General features: G+C 37.9%; 1 protein-coding gene across 6 annotated transcripts in view; it reads right to left on the bottom strand.

Moving 5' to 3' along the window:
• esrrga (estrogen-related receptor gamma a) overlaps positions 1-15,283 on the bottom strand; it is a 72,182-nt gene that overhangs the window by 7,852 nt on the left and 49,047 nt on the right. For all 6 annotated transcript variants that reach the window (XM_038291083.1, XM_038291086.1, XM_038291085.1 and 3 more), the window contains exons 7-8: positions 2,867-2,973; positions 2,620-2,782 (exon numbers count right to left, since the gene is read on the bottom strand). In XM_038291083.1, the coding sequence (XP_038147011.1) occupies positions 2,620-2,782; positions 2,867-2,973 (270 nt within the window). The remainder of the gene's footprint in view (positions 1-2,619; positions 2,783-2,866; positions 2,974-15,283) is intronic.

The following is a 15,283-nucleotide window of genomic DNA, read 5'->3' as shown; positions in this document are numbered from 1 at the left end:
AATCTATGGAGGGTAATACATTTATCGGTATGCAGGAGGAGAGCAGTCAGCGGGCTGACTTATGAGGAATCAATAGAAAGCTCAGTCTATCATATTTCTGGATTGATATCAGCTGTTGTGTTTCTATGTATTTTAATTCTTAGCAGTTAAATGGATAAATGTATTTACAAAAAAAAGAGTGAGGTAAATTCATGCTCCTCATTTGCTTTTAATATAAAGCTATAAAGAAAATGTTTATTTCTGCTGGATAATTTTAGGGCAACTATAAAGTAAATGTATTTATTAACTTTTCATAGCCTCTGTTGACAAGACAGAAAGGGAAGTGTAATATTGATAGAAGCATTTAGAAAACAAAAAAAAAGATATAAAGTTAAAGTCACTGTCTTTCCATATGTCCAGCTAATGCTGCTCACCAGGGTGGAGTTTTATCAACATTTAATGAGTTTCACATTATTTTATATTAGTGAAGGATTTAAGCTGATAGACATGGCATCTGCCTGTGCCCTGACCTGCTGTACACCCACAGGTAAAACAGTAGACGTTAATGAGCACAAGCACATGTTAAAGTGTACATGCTAACATGGCACTAACACACATATAAATGAGGGAAAACACAAATGAATGAACACATTAAACTACAACACACAGGTGTTTCCTGCTTCTTGTGGCTGGTTCAGCTCTCTTTATATGTTGGGCACGTTTGCTAACATTTCTTAAGGCTTGGCTTCATTAATGCAGACGATTAGCATCCTGTGAATTAATTAGTGTCAATGCCCTTCAAAATGCTAATGCTAGCATTCTGTTGTGCTGGCGTGCAGTTAGTCTGGGTAAAGATACAAAGTTCTTACTGTAAATGGACGGAAGTCATGTCAATTTAAATAACTCCCTGCAGAGTGCAGAGGCCTGTCATCACAATCAGGCTACGGTTCTACTTGACTTTAGCTGCTGATGATTTTCCAGGACTTCTTCAATTTGAATTTGCTATTTCGAATGTTACAACACGGTGATAATCAGATTTTTTGCAAGAGTAAATCACATGATTGAAAAAGGACGACGCTCCAAATCAACACAAGACAGTTTGGTAAAAATTTGTAATGCAGAAACCTAGACCCAATGCCTAAATGAAAAAACCCTGTGCATACAATGCCATTCAAAACCTTTAAAACCTTGAGCTTCATATTAACAATATGAAAAAAAAAAGAAATCAATTATGAACAAATTAGAGCTATGCTTTCCTAAGCTATTGAATACTGCCCTTTGCTCTAATTTCATTATCATGGCCGTTAAAATATCTACCTACTGTTACAACATGCCTGTTTAGATGGAGGGCTTATTAAAGCTAGGCTTACAGTGCCAGGCTTACAGTACCAGGAGGGTAACTTTTTACCAATTTGCATATAGACAAAAATCTATTTTTTTATTTGTTTCTTGATGTAATCTTGTTAATATTATGCAATCTGCTTACATATTTATGTAAATTAATTGTATCTACTTGTCTAGTAAAGTCCCTGTTGATGACATTTGTGACTTAGTGATATATTACGTAATAAGCTGGACTGAAGTTATACACACAATCCTGCAATGATCCTTATCTTCATCACCAACTACCTTTTTGGGAAAAACCCATCAATTTTTTAAAATACATTGATTAATTAATTACAAAGGTTTGTAAACCAAAATAAATACAGAGAGGGCATGGAAACATAAGCACACAAAGTGGTGCAGGTGGAAAAAAAACAACCTCACAGTCTACAGAAAAAAGAAAAACACATCAATATTTTCTGCATAAGAAAACCAGGATCTAGACTCTATATCTAAATTATTTAAAATAACTATTCAAGGCATTCAGTATCAGAGAGATAGATTAGTGACACCATATTTGTGTGTTGATGTTTAATTTGTTTGTGAGCACAGATGATGACAGAAACTAAAAAGGCCCTGCCTCCCCCATTAAAAGCCCCTGCAGTACATTCTTCCATTTAAACACATCGTATTGACAGATTCCCCCTTGTAATTAAAGAGTACTGAAGAGTTGGCCAGCTTCCAAGACAAAGTTCAAAAGACGGGTCATGAGAGGAGGAAGGTGTGTGTGTGTGAGGGAGTGCGTGTTCGTCAGTCAGCTGTCGATGCAGCTGGACACATCAGAGACGGGCCTTTATCGACATATTCGGGAGCCTAATGATTTTACTTTATTTAACAGGCATCTGAAGAGACGACTATGCTAATTATAAAAAGGGATTGCCACATTGTTGGGGGGTTGAATTCAGATTGAACAGGCCTGTGTGTGTTTGCATTGTGCCTCTTGAGTCTATGCATTAAATATGTGTGGGCACACACTTGTGACAGTTGGAGTATGACAAAAAAAATGTGGGCAGCAGTCACAGTTAAAGTGGCAAACCTGAGTACAAAAACAAGCCGCCCCTTACATGTAAGCGAACTTCATCAAACATGCACAGCAGTGTTGTATGTTTGTATGCATGCTATTGAAATCAGGCTCCGGTGTTTCATCCTAAATGAGCCCCACGGGAATAGACTCAATTCCTGGGATTTACTCTCTCTCAGCAGACAGACACAAGTGTGCGGAGAGAGAAAAACAGTTAAGAGAGAGCTTATTCAAACCTGAGTTAGCCAGAGCGATGGCTTTGAGAGTCACAAATTCTTCCTTCTCCAGCTTCATAGACTTATATTTCTTGACCAGCTGAAGAATGGCGTTGTTCAGATCCAGAAGGCCTGCAAGTTTTGACTGGTCTTCATCCATTATGTAGTCCTCAGCATAAACCAGCTGAAAAAGTAGCACGAAACAACAAGATAAATTAGATTTGAATCTGCATATTTTGTGATAAGAACATTTTCTGGGCCTTCCTACTTTGTCTTCAAAGGAGAGGGAGCGGTACACAACACGCAAAATCAATATCTCCATCCATGCACTCTGCAGTAGACTCATCTGGTCTGCCAAAGACAGTGTGGAGAAACCTGGAGAGAAGCGAAACAGGTAAAAAAAAACATTAGGTTGGGTATTTTCTTTTTTTTTTCTTTTTAATTCAGAAAGAGTTATACGTGCCCAATTACCAAATGCAGAGCAGATGCCTATTTAAATGAAGGTATTTTAACATATCATCTATTATTATTATGGAAACAGCTTCATTGATTTAACTATGCATGTGAACATTTTTGCTATCAATTGAATTAAATATGGGCAAAATAATTGAAAATGCAGCCCAGTGGACTTTGTTTGACATAGAGCTAAAGTAGGAGAAGAAAACATACAGAACTCGGGAGAAGATAAGTAAAGTCCCCTGGAGAGGTGTTGAAAACTAAAAAAGGCTCAGACATTTCAAAACAAATGAACAATGTTTTGGCTTTTTGCCATCTTGAATTTGAATAAAATAGATTTTATTATGAAAACATATTGTAAAACTTTTTTTAAAAAGGACAATTTTTAAGGACATTTAATCCTGATCACCAACTATTCATTAGTAATACTGTTATAGGCTTTAATTAGACGCAGAGATTACTTTAGTAATAAAAAGTTAAACTACAGAGTAAAGAAGTTAACTAAAAGACAAGATAAAAGGGTCAAGCTCAAACTCCCTCTTATCCTTTTGTTTCACCCTTCATCCATTTACTTGACCAGAATCCTCTTCCTAGTACTCCTCCACTCTCCTGTCCCTCCGCTCAGGGCTTTTCCCTGGGGATGGTAAGCCTTATCTCAGCCTGCCACAGCCTCAACGGATCAATGCTGCCCATTGCTGCAGCGCTGCTCAAAACACACACTAATTGCTGCTACGGCCTTAAAACTGCTAGTTTCTTTAGTGTTCAATCCATGTCCTTTCATTTGGAGATCGGTCTTTTTCTCCAGAGCCAGTATCTGAATTTGTCTTTCTATGACTGATCATTTGCTTGTCTTTTTCTTGATCCATCTAGGTGCATCTCATGTTTTTAAATGCTTCACATTTCTTTCACTGTTGTGGTTAAAATCACGTTGAATTTTTTTTAAGCATAATTTTAATAATGGGTTTACTTTAGCGTGATGAACTCTTATTTATCGGTCTATCTATTATATTTCTCTTTAATGGAACACCTGCCTACTCACACCTCTTCTCACAGCTGTCCCTTCCTCAAACACCTGTCCATTCACACCGGCCTGTCTGCCTACATGGCTGTGTTTTGGGGAGTGCAAACCTTCACAGAGACTTCAGTGACAGTGCAACCTGTCAAACCTCATTGCAGAGCCACTTCCCCGTGTTTGTTCATTTGTGTGTGTGTTAATGTATGTTTGAATGGAGAACCATGCCAAGAAAACAGGCAGATATGCAGGCAGGTATGACTCCTGAGATGCCTGAGGTAGAGTTTTTGGATGTGTATTAGGGACAGGCATAAGACAATATCTGAGCTGATCTTTGCTAAAATTTATTGGTTTACATATTCAACAAATAATTAAATAAAAAATACACTGCTTTGAAAATGCAAACAATTATGTATGTTGTTTTGGAATTTTTTTTTCTTTTATAAATTTCTGTTTCTTAAACAGACCAAAGCAAAATACTCCCATATTACAAAGTGTAAGGAAATAAGATGCATGCATTCCAAAATCTATTTCACACAAAACTTAAGAAGGAAGATGTGCCTCTGTATCCATCCCGGTTTATGACATTAACCCTTAGCAAATCCAGTGCAACCTCTGGCCTTTAGAAAACATCAAGTTAATACACCTTTGTATAATTTAATGTCAATAGAAATCCAGCTGTTCTGTGAAGGTCTAAGAGGTTTTTTAGGGATCATTATTGAAGAAACAGCATCACAAGGACAAGGGACCTTAACAGTCAGGGCAAAGTTATGTAGAAAATATCAACAGAATTAAGTTATAAAACAACTTCCCAAACTTTAAACATCTTCACGATGCTTAAATGCTCAATTTATCATTTAACAATGTAACAAGTACTACTAGTGAAACAGGGCAATTTCCGAAAACTGACAAAATATATGGTGAAGCAGTAAAGAGGAAGAGTTGCAGAACTGCATAGGTGGGAAATCTGCAGACAACGCCAGTATTAGATGTGCACAAATATGGCCCTACTCTTGAACAAGGGCCGTATTAGTTGTGTACATCACAATTATGGCCCCTGTCAGATAGCAGAAAAGAAACAGTGAGAAGTTAGCTCCTCCATTTTCTTAGCAATTCAGGGGGCAGCAAAGACGTTAAAGATATCACTCTTTAGGTGAGACCAATTATGGTCTGTAAGCAGAACAAACTACATAAGCCACTCCTGCTAGTAAATATTGTGGTGGAAAAATCATGCAGCAGTTTTTCTTTTGTTCTGCAGGAAACCCACTTAGAGACCCCAAAAAGCCTTAAGGCTAGTTTAGGAAAACTACCCTAAACATATTAGTTATTTTCATTGTTGTACAGCACTTCGGGCAACCATCTATACAAAGCAACATGGCACTGAATGGTGATGATAATGATGAATGATAAGGGCTGTCCAGTAATACGGTGGGTAGCCTTGTTGCCTTGCAGCAGGATTCGATTCTGGGTTTGATTCCTGGCCCATGGTCTTTCTGCATAGAGTTTGCATGTTCTCCCTTAGCATGCTTTGGTTTTCTCCGGGTACTCCGGCTTCCTCACACAGCATGACTGTTGGGTTAATTGGCTTTCCTTAAATTGTCTTATGTGTGATTGTGTGTGTGTGTGTATGGTTGTGTGTCTCTCTGTTGCCCTGCAACAGTCTGGCAACTTGTCCGAGATGTACCCCGCCTCTCGCCTATAGACTGCCGGAGATAGGCACCGGATCCACTGCCACCCTGACAAGAACTAGGCAGGAGAAAATGGATGGATGGATGGATGGATGAATGATTATTATTTGTCGTCAAATCATCAGAAAGGGATCACCTGTTTATTATTATCCACTTAAACAGTCACAATGGCAGATATCTTCAAGTGTTTATTTCTTAAATAATTCTGGATTCAAGTACATTTTAGAGTAAATCTGTTCTGACATAAAATCAAGTGACCAGAATATGTAAATTAAGAACTATCGGCAATACGGATCTCCGCCATAGTCTCTGTCTTTTTTAACCTTTCTGTTTGTGCATTCACGATACCCAGAGTCTGGCAGAAGACATTTTCAACATCTCACTGTATGATTTGATAAACATTTTCATACATGTGTGCATAAAGTCATTAAGCAATACCAATCCTAATGCAGAAGGTAACATTTTGTTAAGGGGAAAATTAAAAAGGGATTCCAAACCAACTCCTGACATTTACCCTTTACTGAAAAGCTTTTTACCAAAGTAGTATTGAGGTCACGACCACAAATTGGTGCACAAAGTAAACAAGTATAAGTAAACACAACCATGATAAGAAGAAAAAATGTACACATCATCAAAAATTTTCTGCATGATAAGTGGGTCTGCGAATGCTTTCATTGACGAACACATTCCCGCTAATTACAAATAAAGTGCACTCAGGTATGCACACACACATAGCATGCAAATAAAGACCAATAATTAAAACTCTGTAATTAATTTATTGAGCTGAAGGTGCAGCTTTTCTTTTTGAGGCTCATCAATTATTTTTATCAGAATGACACCTGTCTTGTGTGCGTCCACTCTGTGTGGTTTTGCAAACAAGTCTTGAACGCAGTATGGGATAAACCAAACCAAACTCTCAGGGTATTGGCTTGTTATGTCTTTCTTATATTCTGCTTATATATAGAAAATTCCCATACATGAGGCTTTGCAAGAGCACACCTTTCTGTGTGTATGTGTGCCTCTCCCTCTCCCTGCCTCGCCAGCCTGTCTGCGCCGTTCAGCCATCCAATGCCTCTTATCTGTCTGATTAATAGGCGGCCGGCTTCAGGACAAATTAATTAACAGATAACACCATCTCTCCCTTCTTCTCTTCCACCCTTCCTCCACCCCTTCTCATGAAGCGATCGATACAGCAGAAGAAAAGAAACATCAATGGGAATTTAGTGCTGATGATGGAGAGAGAGGGGTATTGATGGAGGGAGAGAAAGTATAAGAGAGAGAGAGATGGAGGAGAGAGGAGAGCAAAAAGGGAGAAAGGTGGTAGGAGGAGAGCTGATGGTGGAGGTGGGAGGGGTGGAGACCTTTCTTTCATACCTGTGATTTCAATTGACAAGAGAAGGTTCCCTATTTGGCTCTAATTACATTTCCTTTCTGCCCATTGTTGATAAGGCATCTCATACTGAGTAAGGAGGTGTGAGCGGGTTTTAAGAACATGTGCTGCGAGTTGCTTTGAAGTTATGTTGGCTTAGAGGTATATGTGGAGCGAAGCAGCTTTACATATTTGCTCAGAAACTTGAACATCTAGCAGGCAATTATCTATAATCTATATATAAGTTCTATCAGTGAGAATAATTGTACAGTAAAACTTGTTTGTTTTATGCCAATTTTGTAGTTTAGTGAGTGCGTTTGGGGGTTTTTGTGTGTGTGTGACTGTGTGTGCATGTGCCGTACGTAGTCTGACAGAAAGAGGCTACAGTGCAGTCATGCAAACTTAACCTCCGCTTCTTGCTCTTGTGCTCTCTTTCTCTTTTCTTTTCACTTTTCTCCACCAGATAGCCACATCAAAACAAACATGCGCACACACACAAAGAAACACACGTCGATTCCCCAGCCACCCTGCGGCCTGTTTGTCTGCCAAATGAGTCCTGACTGCACGTTTACACCGGAGACCTCACAACCGCCTGCCGCAGACGCACACACACCTACAGGATAGCCCTCTCTCACGCTCCAGTTGCCTCACAGATACACACAAGCACCCATATCTCAGAGCCCTATATTTGTTTTTGTGTGGTTACAGGGCAAATAGGAACCAGTGAGAAGCGATTGAAGCTTATGAGCGCATAAGTGCGATTTAGTGTATGTGTGATCATGCCATGCTTGTGTGTGCGATAGCTGTTGCATCAGCAAAGGCATTTGTGTGAGTATGTAGTGCAATGAGGCAGGTGCTATGATGGTGACCTGATCACCACTATAAACACACGGTGATCCTGCTGGTAAATTCCTGTGTGGGATTTTGACCTTCACTTTTTCAACAAAGTAAATAAGAAGTTAATATTGAGTTCTTTATTGATAAATGCTTTTATCATTATACTGAATTTAATGTTCTTGAATGTGGAAAAAAATGTGATTCAACTACAATAAAAATTACTTTGTTTTTTTTCCTAAAGGAACAATATCAACAAAAGAAAATATGTTTTTAACAGAAGACATCTGACAGCTCGTCTGATACTATTTAGAGCTAAAATGAGTCCAGTGAGATACTTCATATGGGGATCTTGTTGCTGCTGATGTCTCTGACATTGGTCTGAGGATTTTTTCCCCTCTGTACTCCCCTTTGTGTTTCAGATTTTTGAGCTATGATATTTCCTTTTTTTTAATTCACAGCCTTTTTACGTCTCAAAAAGCATCTCCTGTTCAGGTTTTTTTTTTCAGCCTGGGGCTTCCCGTTTCTTATTTCTCAGATAGATCTTACCGGGTTTACTGTAGGTTTTACTTGATTTTTACTTTGTAAATAACACTTCTTCAACCATAGAAAGTCACACCTTTGTCCTCTGACACATGGTAGGATTTATGGTAGAATCTGTGATGGATAGCGGTAGCAAAAGGTACCCAAATCAAACCCATGCTTCATAGTTGGTTTGAAGTCTTTTTTGTGATCTCGTTTTTTGTTTAAGGCAAACGTTTTCTCTATTCTTGTGTTCAAACAACTACTTAAAGCTCCAGGTCATTGTCTACATTCTACCTGGCAAACTTTATTTTGGGCTGCATGTTTTTGTTCAGCACGAGACAGTTTCACTTCTACACACTCCTTCTGATTGTAGGTCGTGCACTTTTTTATTTACAATACAAACACCCTCCTGTAAGTTTCATGAATGCATTTTATGATTTTGGAGACTTCTTTAATACAGCTTAAAGTAAAAACCTAAAACCTGTCAAGCTTTAAAAGTTAAAAGGGGGTAGCTAATTGATTCATATTCTCCAAAGGGGGAAGTGCTGCCATGAATTGTGTACGTTTATATGCTGTCATCACTTTTTTAAAAAGTTTGCTCATTCTGCAATGCCATTTAATTACAAAAAAATGCAGAGAAATATCTCAGTTCCTGTCAAATGTACTGAATTATACATTTTTGTACAAGTTACAGGATGATACACTGTGCTTAACAGACTCTTTAAGGTCTTAAGAACTGCAATAGACTCATGTGAAGCCATGAAAAGAACTGCCATGCATGTGCAACTAAAGAGACAGACTGGGGAGCCACTGATGTACCTTCTGTACCTCTATGTATTCAAATGTGAATCTTGTGCAAATACTCATATTAGTTGGAATATTTTCATTGTAATCACATTTGATTGTAAACAATGTAATTGTTTTTTTTATTGCTTGTAAATACATAAACAATAAGGGTCTCATTTCATTCAGCAATCTTTTTATAAGAAGACAAAAGAGGAAACTGAAACAGTGGAGTTGATTTCTTTTGATTGTGGAGTTTCTCATTGTTTATCTGAGAAGAGAGGATAGTCTATGATCAGCATGTGCACATAGTGTTTCCTGCATGGGACAGATTTAAGTCTACTGGCCCACTGAGACCGAGATTGCATGAGGGCTTGTGGAGTTTCCAACAGTTAGCAGCTCATCGGTGCGCTGTTTGTTTCTCAGTATGTGCTTTTGTTATGTATGCACACTGTCACTGCATGAAACTTCAGTGCTCAGTCTCACCGTACTTTCTGTACAGTATGTATTTGTGTTTAAATGTACCTAAATTGTTTCCTGCAAGGCAATACAAGTGCTCCCTTGTGGTATTTTCTGAGTGTGCATACTTGTTTCTGTTTGTGTGCCTGCATCTCAAACTGTTTGGTACCATACGGACAGACGACAACCAAAATGAACATGGGCCCCCTGTGATGACTTTGGCCAAGCTCAAACAATGCACACACAAAATATGCAGAACACAAACTGTCTTGCACGCACACACCCACACTCACCAGCTGACCCAATTACACAGAGATGCGCAACGAGATGGAAACAAATCTACCCAGAAAACCAGTTAATTTAAGAGAGCTTAAAGACACACAGGATACACATTGTCCTCCAAAAGCACACACTAATACATATTGCGGCGCTTTGGACTACACGTTGTGTTTCTAGCTGACGCAACATAGATCTCTAAATCATATGCTGGGTTTCAGCATTCCTGGCCAAAATCCATTTAGAATTACAGCACAAACCAGATTTCTTGATGCTGGTAGCATTTTCTTTGGTTTTATTTGAGGTCTGACCCGGTGATTCCCACTAATAAACTGAAATAAGAAAAAAAAAGTGCTTCAAAGTTGAAAGAGGTACTGATAACTAGTAAAGAAAAAAAAAAAAAAAAAAAACTTATTAAACATATGTTTATTTATGCACTAATATTAATATTTCCAATCATTCACTGAGTTTGACTAAGCTGGAAACCAACTGCATAGAAGCACATACTTCTGGCAAAGGCTATAAAAACTCTGGAAGTTCTTGATTTTAATCAGTTCAATTGACTTTTTAACAAATTTACCATTCTTGTAAAATCCAGTCCTACTTGTAAAACACATATGAAATATAGTGAATTAAATAAATCATCATCCAAATAGTAATGAAAAATAAACAGGTTCAAAGAGGATTTTTGTATGATGACAACTTAAATAGAATGTTGAAGGTAAGTTACATTTACTTTTTATTATTTTTCTCCAAAGTAATCTGCGACAGAATTTATTTTGAGAGATATTCATATGGTTAGTAATATGAGGCCAGAAACATCACTTATAATATAATGTTAAAAGCCCATGGTATAGCATAGAATGCTGTGTTAAACCGAAAGTCTGTGTTTTATATCCTATACATGCTTGTTTGATAATAGCAATCAGTAAAACTAGATCACATTGGAAGCTGTAGGTAAGTCTTGCTTTTTGGGAACACAATAATTAAAGATTTACAAATTGAACCATTTTAATTATATAGCTAATTTCACTTTTCAGAGAAACTTCCTGCTAAACATAATGTAATTAGAGGACAATACTGTTACTTAGAAGATACAAATTGATCATTGAGTCAAAAAATCTACATTTACTGGCTCCTTTTACCACTAATCCCATGAGGAAAAGATTGATATTAAAACTTAAGACATAAAATTTGTCATTGAATACACTCTCGTCAGATATTTAGATCTGGAGTATATGTATAAGTAAAGTGTGAAGTCTTTGTTTTTTAGCAGTTAAGCATTTCCCATAGTTTCACTCATTTAGTTTTTTCCTTGCTTTTAATTTCTTATGGTTAGTACAAATTTAAGGAACAATGATATAAGTTGAAAATACTACAACTAAATAAGAGTCAGACATTTATCATAATTTGACTTACCGTTGGTCTCATGCATCCAGGACACATTTTTTAACCATAGACCATAACTGTTTTACACACACTTTGACAAATGGCTATTCTAAGATGGAAGAGTTCCTTCTCTGAATTATGATCAACTTTATACATCTCTATTAAATAAAGAAGCCACTGACCTCATCTGAAATTACATTCAACTTCAGCTCAAGATATGAGCGTTAAATTTTAAAAAATTTGATTAAAGGTCATCCATGAAGCAGTTTTTAAGCAAGAAAACCTTCAGTGAATATTGATGAAATACCTCCATCTAAAATGGAAAACGTTGGGCTTTTTCTGTACTAAAAACCTTTTGAAAATCTCTTAATATATGGCTAATTTTATATATTTAATCAGAGAAAAATAAAAAAAGCAGTTATTGGTCTTAACATTCCTCTAAAATGACTTTATATGATCAATAAAAGAAATGGACATACAGTATGAGTTCAAAACTGTACTGGATTTTCAATTTAGTCCCACTTACTAAAGATATATTGCACACACAATTATATGTCTGGACCCTCATTCTCTCTAAAATTCTTGGTTAAAATATCTTTTCCCCTTTCATCCCCCCTCCCCCTTGTGCTCTCTTTCCTTCACCCACCCCCCTTTTCTCCATGTGGCCTGGGGGAGAGCAGAGTAGTCATAGGGCTGCGGTAGCCTCTAATCAGTGTGAACAGCCAGCTAATTACCAAACCCTCAGCCCTGCCTGACTGTTAATTGCATACATTAGACACCATCAGCAGCACTGCAAGATTAACACTTAAAATCTTCCCATTGCTGTAGTGAGAATGAGTGCGTGTGTGTCAAAGGCACAGAAGAGAAGGGGCATGTTCTGTGTGTGCCTGTGTGTTTTGGTATGTGTGCTGTCTCTATGGTTGCGGGTGCTAATTTTTAACACTTAATTAGACCCAAAATGATATTGTCTCAACATGAAGGCGTTGTCTAGTGCTTTAGCTGTTGCTGTAGAGGGGATTTGCTTGGGTGGGGGCAGCTGGACATTGAGGTCGTCAAGGGCAACCCCAAATCTCTGTAGAGACGACAGATGGAGTGACATTAAGAGCATCACAGCGGAGCCATTTCAAATAATCAAATATCAATATTTACATTTTAATTACCCACTTCTAGCTCTACCAGGGCAGAGTCACTCAATGTGTGTACGTGTGTGGTTAAGTGTGTGAGCACTGCAATCTCCGCGGAGGCCAAGCTTTCTTGACTCCATACAGAGACAAGAGACTTGCTGAAGAGATAACCTTCAGTTCAAATGAATAATTTTTAGTGAACTATATATTGCAGCTATTCAGCCTATCACTACCAATACTCTTTTTTTTTTGTCTTTGCTGATTTCATCTTCCTTTTTCCTCGTCCTCTACCTTTGCATCCTTTCCTTCCTTCCATCAATAAAATGCTCACGCAAGGTGGATTGACCACTCTTTAAGTGTAAGCAGATGCATGTGTGCAAAAATCTGTTTGGGGGATTAATTGTGTTTACACACAGCTGAGCAGCTTACAAATGATGTCTTCCTGTCAGAGAAAAACATAAAAGCATGTGTGAAACTGCTGGTCATCTTTACCTGTATTAATTTAATATATAACAACAGAAAAGTAATTGTTGAAAATAAACTAGTCTGATACAGCTCTATGACCAATTATTTATTATGGTTTTTGTTAAGCTTTTGCTGCAAAAAGAACCCTAACTCATTGAGGCATGAAGTTCATGAGACCCCAGAAGGTCTGCTCTGGTATCTGGCACAGGTATGTTAGCAGCAGATCCTTTCATTCCTGTAGGTTATGAGGTTAAACTTTCATGGGAACTTGGGAACTGGAGCTCCAGTCAGCATTTAGGGATGGTACAGGTATTGTAACCGGTCTGCTGGTTTGTTTTCAGCCCTATGCACACCGCCTGTGATTTTTTTCAGCCTAGCTTTTCCTCTCCACATGCATCAGTGACAATGACCCTGTTGCTGGATAATCAACGTTCCCTTTTCGGATCACCCTTGGATGCTATTTTTTTAAGCCTAGAACACAGCAAAAGCACTTCTACTTAACAGATATGCAGCTCCCATTCACAATATGGCGATTATTAAAGTGTTAAAATTATTACATCAACCTGGAAGACTACCGGTATATATTGTCCTTCTGCCTAATTTATCCCCCAAATAATAGGTATGATGGTGATGAACTAATTTAATTGCCTTTAACTGTCAGTGACCATGATAGGTTGTCCAGGACATTAATACCCAAAGATTAGGTGATAATCCCACTTGGGGTTCTTGCTTAACCAGTATAGGATCTTGATATAAGTAATTAAACTAAAAAATAAACATTTATTTTAAAGTCCATAAAAATATAAAAAACAAACTAACCACTTTGGTTGTTGAATGCAACCTGTAATATAATTACACCTATAGTTAATTAATTTGTAGACTTAATCAATAGTTTAGGTCATGAGTAGACTCTTCTATAATTTCTGTGGGTCAAAAGCTGAAAAGTTTGAAAACCCTTGTCCAAGTATATTTGGTTCTTAGACTAATATAGATCTAACATTAGTACTTTATGTTTGCAATCTATTGCAGTAAGTATTAAAAAGAAATACCACCACAGAGTTCTCTGCAGGAAATAATTGGCGTATCAGCAGAATCTTGCTGATTGTGGCTTTAAAACAAACCCACATGTCCTCATCCAGGCTGGGTGTCTCTATATGAGATTATGCGGGTGTGTTGATTCTATCTGCTTAATCCCCGTAGCGTCCATAAAGGGAGCACCACTGAAACTCCACAGGGATTAATTTACCATTCCCAGATTAGAGTTATGGTTGCCAAAATCACCAGCAAGAACCCAGCGAGCTAGAGGATAGGCGTCAACCACTGATCTAACGCAGAAAAAAAGGAATAAAGGGGAATGAACGACATAAACAGGCTGATAAGGCAGCAAAGATAAAAACGAATCCACACAGAGCCGCTTTTCCTGAAGCACAAAGTCTTAATGTCATAGCTTGAAGACAAGAACATTAGACCTCATTCCAGTTCCTCATCTGGGCCTGAAAAAGCCTGGGCTGAAAATCTTAATTAATTGTCCAATAGTGCTGTGGGGTCATTATGCATTGCAATAAAGAAGCGTGTAATTATGAGATTTAACAGCCATTACCAAGGCCAGGAACTCATATGTCATCATCAGCAACCAAGCCAGTGGTTTGGTTCTGCTGTGTGTGTGGCTTGATAGACAACACACACACATGACAGACACGGATACATACGCATAACAATGTGAAAAGAGTGGTCGCAGAACTAAGTGAGAAGTAATATACGGTATGGTATATGATGCATGCAGACTAAAAACAACAACAACTATTAACTGGAGAGTGGACACACTCAAACACACACAGTCACATACTCATAAGCACTTAACACAAGCCCATGACTCTGACCCAGACAATAAGGCAGCCAGCTGTGATAGCAGCCTGCAGATGAAACATCCCATCAAGATTAAACAGACAAAAAGATACACATAATATTACTGCTTTGTGTGTGTTTGGATTTACTTTCCGTTGCCCTGTAAACCAATGAGAAAACTAGTCACAGCCATTTCCCACACAGCAGGTGGAAAGTGGCAAACTCCTGCAGGGAATACATGATGTGTAAAAAGGCAAAGAATCAACTGCATTTGAATTTATTGCAGTTTCTAAAACAACTACTCAACAATGTGAAGCCCTATATTGCTGTTTTCTTGCAGATTTTTATTTGTACTTTTTACACTGCTTCCAGCTGGGGATTGTCATACTTCAAACTAATTTCCCCATCTGCTTCTGTCCTGATGGAAGCCCTCTTGTATGTTATTTCAAGGAGGTGACTG

Source organism: Cyprinodon tularosa, unplaced genomic scaffold, assembly GCF_016077235.1.
Source record: "Cyprinodon tularosa strain WSP-4 unplaced genomic scaffold, ASM1607723v1 ctg293, whole genome shotgun sequence".
Taxonomy (NCBI): Eukaryota; Metazoa; Chordata; class Actinopteri; order Cyprinodontiformes; family Cyprinodontidae; genus Cyprinodon; species Cyprinodon tularosa.
Note: the sequence above shows the minus strand (reverse complement) of the source record. Positions and strands in the feature narration are given on the sequence as shown.